At 50.2% G+C, this 12361-nt stretch overlaps 4 protein-coding genes across 4 annotated transcripts; 2 read left to right on the forward strand and 2 right to left on the reverse strand.

The window, feature by feature from the left end:
- Positions 1-1223: 1223 nt before the first annotated feature.
- Positions 1224-5341, reverse strand: IAQ61_004028 (uncharacterized protein; the record flags this gene model as incomplete). The annotated part of the gene is made up of 5 exons (XM_066096172.1): positions 1224-4021; positions 4073-4443; positions 4493-5002; positions 5064-5087; positions 5328-5341. The coding sequence occupies 5 exons, from the start codon at positions 5339-5341 to the stop codon at positions 1224-1226; spliced, it is 3717 nt and encodes a 1238-aa protein (XP_065953490.1).
- Positions 5342-5889: 548 nt separating this feature from the next.
- On the forward strand, positions 5890-6991 carry IAQ61_004029 (uncharacterized protein). Its single transcript, XM_003838632.2, has 2 exons — positions 5890-6581; positions 6692-6991. The coding sequence occupies exons 1-2, from the start codon at positions 6112-6114 to the stop codon at positions 6915-6917; spliced, it is 696 nt and encodes a 231-aa protein (XP_003838680.1). The 5' UTR covers positions 5890-6111; the 3' UTR covers positions 6918-6991.
- Positions 6992-7132: 141 nt separating this feature from the next.
- IAQ61_004030 (uncharacterized protein) lies at positions 7133-9415 on the reverse strand (the record flags this gene model as incomplete). Its single annotated transcript, XM_003838633.1, has 1 exon — positions 7133-9415. One exon carries the CDS (start codon positions 9413-9415, stop codon positions 7133-7135), a length of 2283 nt encoding a protein of 760 aa, XP_003838681.1.
- Positions 9416-10461: 1046 nt separating this feature from the next.
- IAQ61_004031 (uncharacterized protein) lies at positions 10462-12112 on the forward strand (the record flags this gene model as incomplete). Its single annotated transcript, XM_066096173.1, has 3 exons — positions 10462-10944; positions 11037-11668; positions 12050-12112. The coding sequence occupies exons 1-3, from the start codon at positions 10521-10523 to the stop codon at positions 12110-12112; spliced, it is 1119 nt and encodes a 372-aa protein (XP_065953491.1). The 5' UTR covers positions 10462-10520.
- Between the last annotated feature and the right edge of the window lie 249 nt (positions 12113-12361).

Here is a 12361-nt window from a genome sequence, read left to right on the forward strand (position 1 = left end):
TTGGTAATAATGCTAATACATGTACCCTCTAATCCCCCTTTAGAAACAAAAGAAAACAAAAAAACAAAAAAACAAAAAAGGGCGTGGCTTGAGGATGGTGTGATGACTGAATTCGAATTTGGATTGAATTTGAAGGGAATCGACATGTCTTAAAAAAAAGGTAAAGTAAGGATGCACACGACAGGACACGCCATGGTATGCCCCGTGGCACAGTGTAGCATAGCACAGCACAGCAGAATTTCCAGACATTCTATTTACCAAGTAAGATTAGCCTAGTTCAACCAAGCATTTACCAAGTTCAACCAAGTAATTAGCTAGTATTGACAGAAGTGTTAGTACTTCCCTAGGAATATTCAGGGTTGAAGGGTTTTTAGGAGACAGCCAAGCTATGAAATGTATTTATATTCTTTGTCCTATCATGTCGTGGATGATGGATAATCCTACCCTGTGCCTATTTTCACCATATTCCTCCAAAATTCAGACTCTACCCTGTGCAACGACACAAGATAAGCTACCGCCTGTAGATGACTAAAAACCAATCATCAATCCCCTAGACGTTGTAGAGCTCCTTTTCTAACCCCTATTTCGCTTTTGACACCCTTTTCAACATGAAAGCTTATCACTGATTAACACAGTGGACGTTGCTATTTGCAACATATCCACTGGAATAGGCACCTGGGATGACTGGAGGTGGATTATCAAACCGATGACCCGTTATTCTCGGGTTGTGTTGACAGTAAAGAGCGTGTGTTGGTGCGATAGTAGCAAAGGTAATCAGGTAGAGAATCCATCGTAGCTTCATGTATAGATGCATGATTTGAAGAAGCTTGTTAAATAGCTAATAAGTTTGTTAGATGGGTGCGATAATACACGGCAGATAGCACCTTGATTTACAAGTTCAGCAATGCAGTTAGCTTCGTAGTACTCCTATTTACTTCTGTAAAAATGGAGGTGTTAAAGTTAGGTAATTAACTACTACTGGGTAAATAACGTACGTAGTACAGTTTTGTAGTATATAACAAGACTTACGTATCTTAGTATAGACTTAGAGCAGTATAATATAGCCTAACCCTTTATAATATATTGATATAGGTAGTCATAGCACAAGTTCTATGAATTACAATTGAATGATTATCATCATTGACACATTAATGCCTCAACTCAATATTCAGACGGATCCCGTATTGCACCTCGACGACTCCAGAGAGCAGAGTAGCCAGTCTTTAGCGCGCTCGCATTCTAACTGTAGACATGTCGCTCAATCCCTCGGAATCGCCTGGCTCACTAAAACTACCTCCTCTCCCGGCTTCACTGCCAGTACCACCTGCAGTACCACCACCAGCACCAGGACCAGCATTAGTCCGAGAACTCAGCTCATCATCCACCTCCTCCAACTTCATCGCCCTCAAGAGATCTCGACCCGCCCGCGTCCCATCCCGCAGCTCCAACGCACTCTTGAGCAGCATATCCGCCATCATCTTGTCCAAGCCCGGTGCGCCAATCCCCGCACCCGCACCTTCTGCTAAGCCAGCGATGCCCATTCCCGCCACACCACCTGCTAGCAATTTTTCGACGTCTGGGCCCCTGGGAATGGGAAACTCGACGACTGGCTTTCCACCAGGACCGACGGAGACGGTGCTCTTGCGAACCGAGGTCTGAGGCAGCCGGAGAGGGGGTGGGTCTTCGTAGGCAGAGTCAGAAGAGTATGGATTGTAGCCGCCTTGTCCGTCCGCGTCGTCGACGTCGGTGTCGGAATCCAGGCCAGAACCGCCAAATGTGCTGGTGGAGACTGTACTGCGGGCGCTCCGAAGAGGGGCGTAGCTGTTCCATCTGCGCTGTGGATGCAAAGTGTTTCGTTCGAATACGTCCCAGAGTTCATCAACGTCTTCTTCCTCAAGCGAGGCATCGGTGGACACACTCATGGGGGGAGACTGGTCATCGGACGAGAGGCCAAAGGCTGTGGTGTGCGACCAGCCGTCCCAGATCATTTGTTGGGAGCGCTGGGCGCTGCGATGTGAGGGGCCAGTGCTAATGCTGGTGCTACTGCTACCCGGCATGTCTTTCTGCCCTGTGAGTTTCATCGTAGTGCTGCTTGAAGTCCGGTCGCGGTCACGGTCGCGGACTTGGCTCGCTGAACTTACGCCACGAGCATGAAGAGACCGGCCGTCGTTGGCCACGGGGGCGCCTTGATCATCATATTGTTGGGGAGTGAGAAGGCCTGGGACGGCGTGGTTGGGTTCGGACTGGCTCTTCATATGGAAGCTTGCGCGGTGGTTGTTCTCAGACAATTGCACTTGGTCTTCCAGGTTGAACGGGTTCTCGTTCATGCGCTCTGTGCCAGCGGTGTGGATCGCATCTGAACCAGACGTGGAAGGGCGGTAGGTTTCGACCATCGCCATATCTAAATCAATAATGGAGCCGCGTAGGGGTGAAGATGGTGCAGAGATGATCTCTGGATAATCGTCAATAGGATCAAGTAGGGGTGCAGTCTGTGCATGGCGTAGAGTTGGACGAAATCCGGGGCCCAGTGTAGGTGAGATGGACGGGTCAGGGTCCTCTTTTGAGTGGCCGCCACGCTTAGTCCTCTCGGGACTGCTCATGGGGAACGCGAAGTCTTGCGTCTTGCGATTGTCGCTCTGCTTTGGAAATGTCCACTCCTTTGTCTCACGGCGTCGAGACATCCGATTCGACTGTCGTCTCGGCATCTCATTGTTCGCCTCGGCCATTGCTGCATCAAAGGTCCATTCCACTGTGCGTCGATTTGGCTTCTGTGGTTGAGCAGGAAAGGTCCATTCCATAGTCTTACGGTTCGCATCTGCTGCCGGATCTGCGGCGGGAAAAGACCATTCCATCGTCTTACGATTGTCACTCACAGAGGGAAATGACCACTCCATCGTCTTGCGGTTATCCTCTTTAGGCGGAAATGACCAATCTTTCGTTGCGCGACGAGCAGTAAGCTCATCATCAGTGTTAAAAGTGTCAAGCTTCTCCTGTTGTTCTTCCTCTTCCATCTCTCGAATAAGGCTCTTCATCCGGTTTGCTCTTATTGTCGGTACTTCACCCAAGTCGATGCTGGGTACATCGTCTACCGAAGGCAGGGAGAAGTCGAGATCAATGACCGTCTCGCGGTTGGGAGCGCCCGGGTTGAACTCGCGAAGCGCCAAGTCCGATGGTGGTCGCCCATTGGAAGATTCTGGTGTGTCAATTGCGCTATAGCGGTACGGCGTTGTGCTGGTATCGAACAACTTGTTTAGTCGCTGCTGTCCTCGCACAATCGCTTCTTCTTTGAACCTTGCTTGCAGTTGCTCGAAACGACCCATGTCCGCAGCAGGTGGAATATTCATGCCGTTAAATGTCTGCCCTGATCCTCCTGCAAAGGGATCATTGAATTGCGGCGCATGTTCGTGCTCGAATTCGTCAGTAGTGCTGAAAGACCAGTCATCATCTTCATCATCTTCTGGTTCCGGCGCGAGCGGATCGGGCGCCTGTGCTCCGTACGGGTTGAACAAGGACTGGCGCGCACCACCTTGGTGTTCCCAGATGTAATACTCTTCGACAAGCTTAACAAGTGATACTGTCGGATACATCTTTGTAGAGTCGATAAGATAAGGATGCCCCAGAATTTGATCAGGGGTAGGCCGATCTTGCGGTTCAGGTTGAAGAATAAAGGCGAGAAAGTCCTTCAGCTCCTTTGAAAAGCGGTCACCTTCGAGCTGTGGTGCGCCTGCAGTTGGAAGATCCCATTGTACCGTCTTGTGATGGGGAGGAAAGCCGGTCGCCATTTCATAAATGGTGCACCCGTACGCCCAGATGTCGACCTCGTTGCCGTAGCTAATCTCTTTTGGTTGCTGTCGGCTTTTCGGATCCGCATCCTTGACCCATTCCCGCTGCAGCTCTGGTGCCATCCAGTACGGTGTACCGACGATAGTGGATCGCTTCGACTTCTCTGGCTCAAGCGTGTTCGAGACACCAAAATCACACAACTGCACACGACCATCTTCTAGGATCAGGACATTGTTGGCTGCACAATCAGATTAGCATGTATCATGATCCGACAATGGGGCCAACTTACATTTCAGATCTCGATGCAAAACACCCGCTTCATGAATGTATTTCAGGCCTGTAGCCAATTCACGCGCGATCGGAATAATAAACTTCTCTGGTAGTCCAGGGCCAGGATCCTTTAGCATAGAAGTCGGCTTCATCAGCGTGTTGACACTACCGCCACTGGCATACTCGCTAACGATCCACAGCTCATTGTGCACTGGTCGAGCTTCTTCGATGATATTGACATATGGCCGTGCTTTGCTGTCGCGCAACTGCTGCAAGATGTCAATCTCCTTTAATGTATCTTGAAGGTTCTTAGTCGTCATCTCCTCGTAATCGACCTTGTCAATCTCAATAATTTTGATGGCGACAAGACTTCCTGTGACGCGACTCTTGCTTTTCTGATGTTAGATCCATGTGCTGTCTTGATTTAAGGTATACACACCCTTTGAAAACCCGGCCGTATGCGCCTTTGCCAATGAGCTCGAAAAAGTCATATGGCGGCGGCTCTTCCCCGCCGCGCTTGGCACGCTCTGCGACCAAAGCCTCCATCTCCTTCGCCTGTTGGATTGCGCGAGCTTTCGTGCCGCCCGTAGGCAGCTGCAAGCGTGTCGGCTCCATTCTATGTCCTTTTTGCTGGACTTTCTCAATGTGTCGGGGTGGTGCAGCGCGATCGCGTTCATAAGGCGACTCGGCTATACGCCCTAAGAAGCTCTCGAACGCACTGCCAGTGGTACCAGCAGTGGGGGAAGCTACTGGCGCGCTGGTGGGATGGCGCTGACGTTGTGACGGCTCAGGTGGAGAAGAATTGTTGGTGGGGTCAGAGGCAGAGTGCGTGTGCTTGACACATGGACGCGTGGCTCGATTGGAGGGACTCGATTTCACGAACGGGAAAAGCGGCGGCGGTGAGGATGAAGTGAGCCCAAGGTCCCACGTCTTTGAGGGACACAGTGGGCTGTTTGTGTCAAGGTTTGGGCTCGAGATGTCTCGTTTATCAATCGAGGAGGCTCTTGAACTGTGCTGCGACTGTTCTTTTTTGCCTTTGATGTTGTCAGTGAGCTTGCTCCACGAGAAGGAGCGACTCGAGCTGGTGGCAGGCGTCGTCTGGCCGTCTGGCCCAGATGGTGTCGAACGGGCGATCGAAGTCAAATCGTCGGTCTCGCTATGCGAGTGCTTCAATTGGACTATGGCGCCCTTGTCCAGCATCGTTGCGAGGGTTTTACATTTCGCAGCGACGTGGCATGGTGTTGGAGACGGACAGGAGAGGACGCGCCACTCACAGGATTGTTATCATATCAACAAGGCGAGGTGAATGCGGTTCATTGTGGGCACGTCGTCTGCGGTGAGCTCGACATGTAGAAACGGAATCTGATCAGCAGATGGCCCCTCCTAGTAACGGCGTAAGCAGGCAGGTAGGCTGGCAGGCCGGCACTTCTTCAGCCAAGTTTGTATAAACAGAAATCCCCGATCACGAACAGCAAGTCAGTATTAAAGAACTATACAGTGTGTACAAAGGTGTAGAGTACCAAGGCAGGAGTGGAAGAGAAGGAAGCGAAGCGAAGCGATGTTGTTGGATGAAAGGCGATTTTGAGATTGTCGAGGTTCAGATGATGAGACATTTGCCCGACCAGCGACCAGGGTCTGGCCTGTTTGGGCCCCACTCGCAGATGCGCGCTAGCGGCAACCTTAATTGTGGGAAGGGGAAGGTGCAGCCAGCCTGCAGGTGCGTCCCCGCGAACGTTGAGCCGTTCCTGCCTGCCCTGACATCATCGACGCCACACATGCAACCGCACAGCTCAGCGTTGCCAACTTTTTCTGTATGACATGATAGTGTATGACAAGGGGAAGGGCTGTACTCTACAGTACGGGCGGCTGGCAATACAAGACAAGATGAAAAGAAACCTCGTCCATCCGTTCTCCTTTCATCCATCACAAGATCAAAACAGTCCTCGAACTGGACTGAGTAGTCCATCTTTCACATCCAACTTACCGACCCCGTAACTACCACTACCTACCGGCAAAGAAACATCATAAAACACAAATTCCCCTCTAGCCACAGGCATCATGGTCTCCCAGCCCATCGGCACTAAGAAATCGGTGCCTCTTACAACCACCACCACCAACACCACCACTACCAAGAAATCCAGCGTCCCTCCCATCAAAAAGTCCCCTCCCGCCTCGCAACCCACGAAAAAGAACCCCACAGCCGTCCAACCCGCCAAAAAACCAACCTCCACCCCCATTGGTGCCAAAAAGCCCCTTCCACCACCCTACAAACCCACACCTGCCTCCAAACCACTCAAAACTCCCAACTCCAAGCCCGTCGCCCACAAGAAACCTACCCTACCAAGGACATTCGCATCCCAGCAATCCGCCCAACCCCAAAGTTGGCTTACAAAAGGTCTGGGTGCCGCATCTTCGGGCATCAGCAACACCGCCAGCGCCGCGGCCTCTGGAATCGGAAGTGCAGCAAGCGCGGTGGTTATGGCGGCTGGAAATGGTGTGGCGGGTGCCGGCAAGGGCGCAGCTGTCTCGTAAGTCCTTTCTTGCTGTTTTTCCATGCTCGTAAGCCGGTGACGATAGCTATCGCTGTGTCTCTCTTCCCCTCGCATAGGTACATAACACTAACGCACCACAATCGCAGAATCGCAAATACATCGCGCACCTGGGGGGACACAGTTCGCGAGTACGGAAACTCGCTCAAGGACATATCGGGTGCACAGGGCACTCGGGCGCCGACGAAGGGGAATCCGCTGGGATTGAGTACGAGCGGGGCGGGGGCCATGAGTGGCTTGTCTAGTGTTGGAGGAGGAATTGGTGGTAATGGCACGGCGAAGAAGGCAAGTGCGAGTAATCCTTTGGGATTGTAGGGCCAATTGGGTATTTGGAAACTTTTGCCTGAGAGATGTGGGAAACTAGGCATGCATCGTACACGAGACTCGAGGGTGATAATTTCAGATTGTTGATAGACTGGGTTGATTCAGTCGATAATATACAGGCATTGTAACACTCTATGTGCCGGATCCTACAATACAAGTTCAACTATCTGCTGAAAGATTGATCGTCGCTTAAATGAACATCCCTTTTAAGCAACCTCCCAAGCTGTCATATCCCCCGTGGGCAAGTCTGGCAACCCAACTGCCATTTTCGTGGCCTCGATCATCTCTTCCACAACCTCAGGAGCATAGATCCTCTTCAACAGCACCCTCACCAACTCACTGAGCGCATTCAATCTCACATCCGCAATTTCCGTATCATTCAGGCCCTTCAGACCCTTGGTGCCCAAGTCCAATCGCATTGCGCGTTGCTGCACAAGGACGTGGTAGATCTTGAGAATGCGTTTGATTCTGCGTGTATACGAACGGCTCAGGCTTCCCTGGGAGCTGATACTTTCGGGCTCGTGAGACATATCGATCCATGCCAGCTGTCGATGTACAATGTTGGTTGCATCATAGCTGGGCATGAGACCAAAATACTGTCGCATGGCATGGAGTGCGACGAGTGACCCTACAAGGTCCTGTTTGTAACTAAAACAGTGCAAAATCAGGTTTAGAGCAGCACCCTTATCTGACCCTGCAAGACCTTGCAAGAATTCGGGAGCGTCGGGGCGCCTGCGCGTCGCACGCCACCAGTGAACCATTTCCTTCAATAATTCAACCGGAGAAGGCAGATCGGAGTCATCTCTAGTAGCCTGGTCACCAAGCGCGAGACGTAATGTTTTCCAAAGGTGGCGGAAGGTGGCGCCATCGGGGAAGACTCCATTTTCCCCTTCAGGCGGTCGTGTCAGGAACTTATAAATGCCCCAAGCGTCAGCGAAGAAGCCCTGACGGCACTTGTTGTCAATAAGCACGTTCATCATATTGGCATTAGGAAAGATTGAGGCCTCTTGTAGTTGCCGAACGAGGTAATCGACGTGCTCCCATTGCGACACCAGAGCGTGGTGGTGTATTATCAATGCAAAGGTTGTCACGTCCGCAACTGGTGTCTTACGCACAACGTCTTTAGTGGCATCTGGTGTTTGGCGCGCTTTCTTCTTGTGCGCTTTCCGGGTCTCTTCAATCATCTGCCATCCGATATTTTCAGCCTTGAGAATATCACTCCTTTCCCCGGTACGGAAGAGTGTTTTGAGTAGCATGTTGAAGTGAAAAGTCCTTGGTTGAGTACCATGATCATACATCATGTCCAGAATCTGGCCAGCTGCTTCGGGCGCTTTGTAAACTACCGCCGCTTTTATCCAGTCTCCAAATATGTGGTCGTGATAAACGCGTGGTAAGGTTGAGAGGGCGGCCAGTGCGATGCTTGTCGTCTTCGAGATATCAGTACCTAACCGATAAAGCATGTGCAGTTTTGTCAAAACCTCTTTGGCCATTTCTACATTGCTAGTACCGGATAGTTGAATGTCATTGTACATGTCTTGAAAGACAAGCTGGGCATACGGCAGGTGGCGCGCTTCCAAAAATCCGACAAAGCACGAGGTATAATCATCCATATTCATATTTTTCCCTCGTCGTTCTTTTAGTCTGGAGTAGAGGATTTTGGCAACCTTATGGTCATGCCCTGCTTTTGAACTGGCGTGAGCACGAAACACGTGCATTATGATCGATGAGTCCCATCCGGGGTAGGCGTTCAAGAGTTGGTCCATTAGTTGTAACGATCGGCCGAGATCGCCAGTGAGGGAAAATAGCTTGGCTCCTACTTCGAGGTGTTCCGCTGGGAAAATCTGCCGTGCGCTGTCCAAAAAAGTTTGGTGATCTGCCTCCCATTCGCGTATGGCCAGTTTTTCTTCCCTTCTAGCCACAAACATGTCCATCAATTGCTGCGACCTCACAGCGTACGACAATCTTATCTTGAATAGGCGCATGTCATTTTCGAGTTCATCGAGACGGGCTCTATGTTGAATTGACTCCTCGCCTACAGCTGCTTCTATGCCGCTCTTGAGTACAGTCCAAGTAAGGCTCCACCAGTGTGTTCTCATGCGCCTCAGTCGTTCAGGATCCGTTTTTCTGGCGTTCTGATATGCAAGCCATAGTACTCTGTAGAAAGATCTTGGTGAGGGTCCTGAAGAGGCTGCCTTGAGTACAAGGGATAGTGGCGGAATGCAATGCTGATCTAACGGTACACGTCGTACTCCAGGGCCAACCCCACGGCTATACGCTTCAACAGCGCTTTTTGAAGGACCAAGGCTATTGCTAGCTTTATTGGTCACATTTGAAATGCGTACATCCTGAGGGCTTGAGGATTCCGGGACATGTGCAGGGTTCCATACTTTGATGTACTTGGGAATGGGTTCAGCACCCGTTCGTAAGGTGCGCAATTGCGTAGATCGTGGAGAGTGGAGTTGCCATTGTAACTTTGGCAACCTGAGCATCAGCAGATGCGTAAAACTGACAGTATACGAGGGCCGTAGACGAGCATTGTAAGGTGAGCGGCTGGATGTTTGGAGAGTTATGTCCAACAGGCAAATCCTTCTACCGACGCTAGCGTTATCGATTAGCAGAAAGCGTCACGTGCAATCGCCTCCTCTTGAAATGTTGGAAGACATGCAGAAGGCCATTGAGTCCATCTAGATAGACAAGGCCGGCTTCTCGCAAGGTTCAATCTTGCATCCACATTGCACGGTGCTGGATAAAATATCACGAGTCCGCCGTGTGTCCCCCAAAGCAGCCTACAAATGCTTTTTCGCACTGATAGTAACAACCATCCTTGGGCCTGACCTCACCTGATCTGGCGAGATACCGTATTGCATATGAAGATGCACCGTCAGCCGCGCAATCTAGATAATTTGTCATATAGTATGAATCTAACCGCAGCCTACCAGAACTTGCTCATCACACATCGGCTCCTGTACGCCGCAGCGCACCGAGCTAATGCCACCTCCAAAATCAACTGGGATCTAGAAACAAGCTTTCCCCGCAATGCATGCATCTGCCGCACTATAACCTTATGTGTACCTTCGCACTGGCACGCCCAGTTCAAGAATGGGACTCAAATTTAGCATACACCCAAGACTTGCCAGACTTTTACAATGCATCCACTATCCACTATGTGGTCAGATTTTACCTGCTTGTGTTTTCGCAACCGTGAACGAGATACCTGTATGGCAATGCTTTCTTTGCAAAAGGCCTGCGGAGAATTCCCATATTCAATTACTTATCTCTTATAGAATTAAGATACAATCGTTTCATTCATACCGCTATACCCCTGTATTCTCATATAATATGCGCAAGACAATCAAATCTCAGCGCCGAATCTTGGTTGTCTTCTCCGCACAATGGGCCAGCTTGCCTTCAATCACTTTAGATCTGGCAATTTCTAACCGTGGCAATGACGAGGATTCAATTATTACCTAGCCGACAGGTGTTCGCTTAAATCTTCCTGTGCTATTACACACATGCTTGCTTTGAAGCTACAAAGTAAATAACTTGGTCGGTCTCCCCATCAATGTAGCCGATAACAATCACGCATCTTTCACAATGCTCTTCAATATTTTCCTGATGTCCGTTTCGGCGATTCTATGTTTATGTCAAGGTGCATTATTTTCTCGCGGGCAAAAATTTCAGATAATTCTTTTAGGAATTCCGGATGTAGCAAAGATGCCTCTTCCACCGACCGACACGCCCATTTGGGACATCGACCTGTTCGACAGTCCGGCTTCGACAATACAGTCTCTCAAAAGAGCAGGAAAGATAGTTATATGTTACTTCAGCGCCGGAACCGGAGAGGACTGGAGAATCGATTACAAGGATTTTGCTGCCGCTGATTTGGGAAAGGTGTTACCGTTGTGGCCAAACGAGAAATGGGTACGGACAGGTAGTCCACAAATTAGGAAAATCATGGCGAAGCGAATCAGACTGGCTGCAGAAAAGGGCTGTGACGCGATAGATCCAGATAACATAGGTGGGAACGAGAATCTGTGCATCTGATCTAATCTACTGACCACGTTCCACAGATGGCTATGTAAATTGTCAAAAAGCAATGCTCTGTCACAGCTGACGTTTCCCAGCAAAACGACAACGGACTCAATCTTAAGAACACAGATGCAATCGCTTACATGCAATGGATGCATGACGAAGCTGCAAAATACAATATGCAGATCGGACTCAAAAACAGCCTCGATATCCTCAATAACGTCTCGTCGATCATAGACTTCGCAGTCAACGAGCAATGCGCACAATTAGGCGAATGTTCTGCATATAAAGCCTTCCTTATATCCGGAAAGCCAGTATTCCAAATCGAATATCCCCAGCCGCTGAATGGGCAGGCCGTCAATGGTGTATCATGCAAAGGTCCAGGTATCGATGGCTTGAGTACAATCTTGAAGGACTTAACATTAAACGGCATCGCATACTACTGCGACGGAAGCTTTGTAGATACCCCAACACTTGGTGGTACATCGCCTCCAAGACCGTCTCCCCCACCAAGCCCGAGCCCTACGCGACCAACCTCAACTCCTCCACGATCGAGCTCCGCGCCACCAAAGCCCTCTACCCCTACATCGCGACCTTCGACGACGCGAGAACCAATACCAACGCCGAGTACCCCTGGTGGCGGAGGGGGATGCAGAGCGAAGCATTGGGATCAGTGTGGTGGAAAGGACTGGAAAGGTTGTACTATATGTGAGGTATGTGTTCGAGTAGCTATCTTGTGTGATCTTCTCGAATCTAATATCGAAATTTCAGCCTCCTTTTACATGTAGTGGCGTTTCGCCCCCATACTATTATCAGTGTTTGTAAGTATAAATTACGGGAAGCGTTTCAGCTTGAAGTCCAGTGACTGCTACAAGTCTTTTGGGTTTTGGGGATAAAATCCCAACATTCAGCCTCTGCCGTACTGTGATACGGTCTAATGCAGTTTTATGCGTGTGGGTGGTGTCACGGGACGACAAGATGGGTTGCTGAGCACGTGTGAGTGAAGGAGGAAGTGATTTGCCGGCTTCTTAGTATAAAACTGGAGCCGTATTTCTGGAGGATGTAATTGTGGCTTTTCTACTCGACATGTGTAGACTAGGAGAGGTGTGCGCTTTTCACTTTCTTCCTCAGGCCCTGCCTTGCTGGCACAGACTTAATGAAAAGAGAAAATCTCATGAAGATAAAAGACCAGGTGAAGGGCGGGGTTGCTATGTCCTACAGACTCGCTGTAGGCGACTTTAAGCCCAGCAGGTCAGTGTGAAAAGAACACAACCGATTCTGCCCCGCTCCGTGAGACGCAGGCGTAGCATACCAGATGGCATGCTCGTTTCCACGTGTCCAGACTTGAGCATGAGCCGGCTCACCCCAAGTCCCCATTCGCCAATTAAAGCAGGCGCTTAACGGTG

The sequence above is a fragment of the Plenodomus lingam genome (assembly GCF_022343315.1).
Source record: "Plenodomus lingam strain CAN1 chromosome Unknown contig_19, whole genome shotgun sequence".
Classification (NCBI taxonomy): domain Eukaryota; kingdom Fungi; phylum Ascomycota; class Dothideomycetes; order Pleosporales; family Leptosphaeriaceae; genus Plenodomus; species Plenodomus lingam.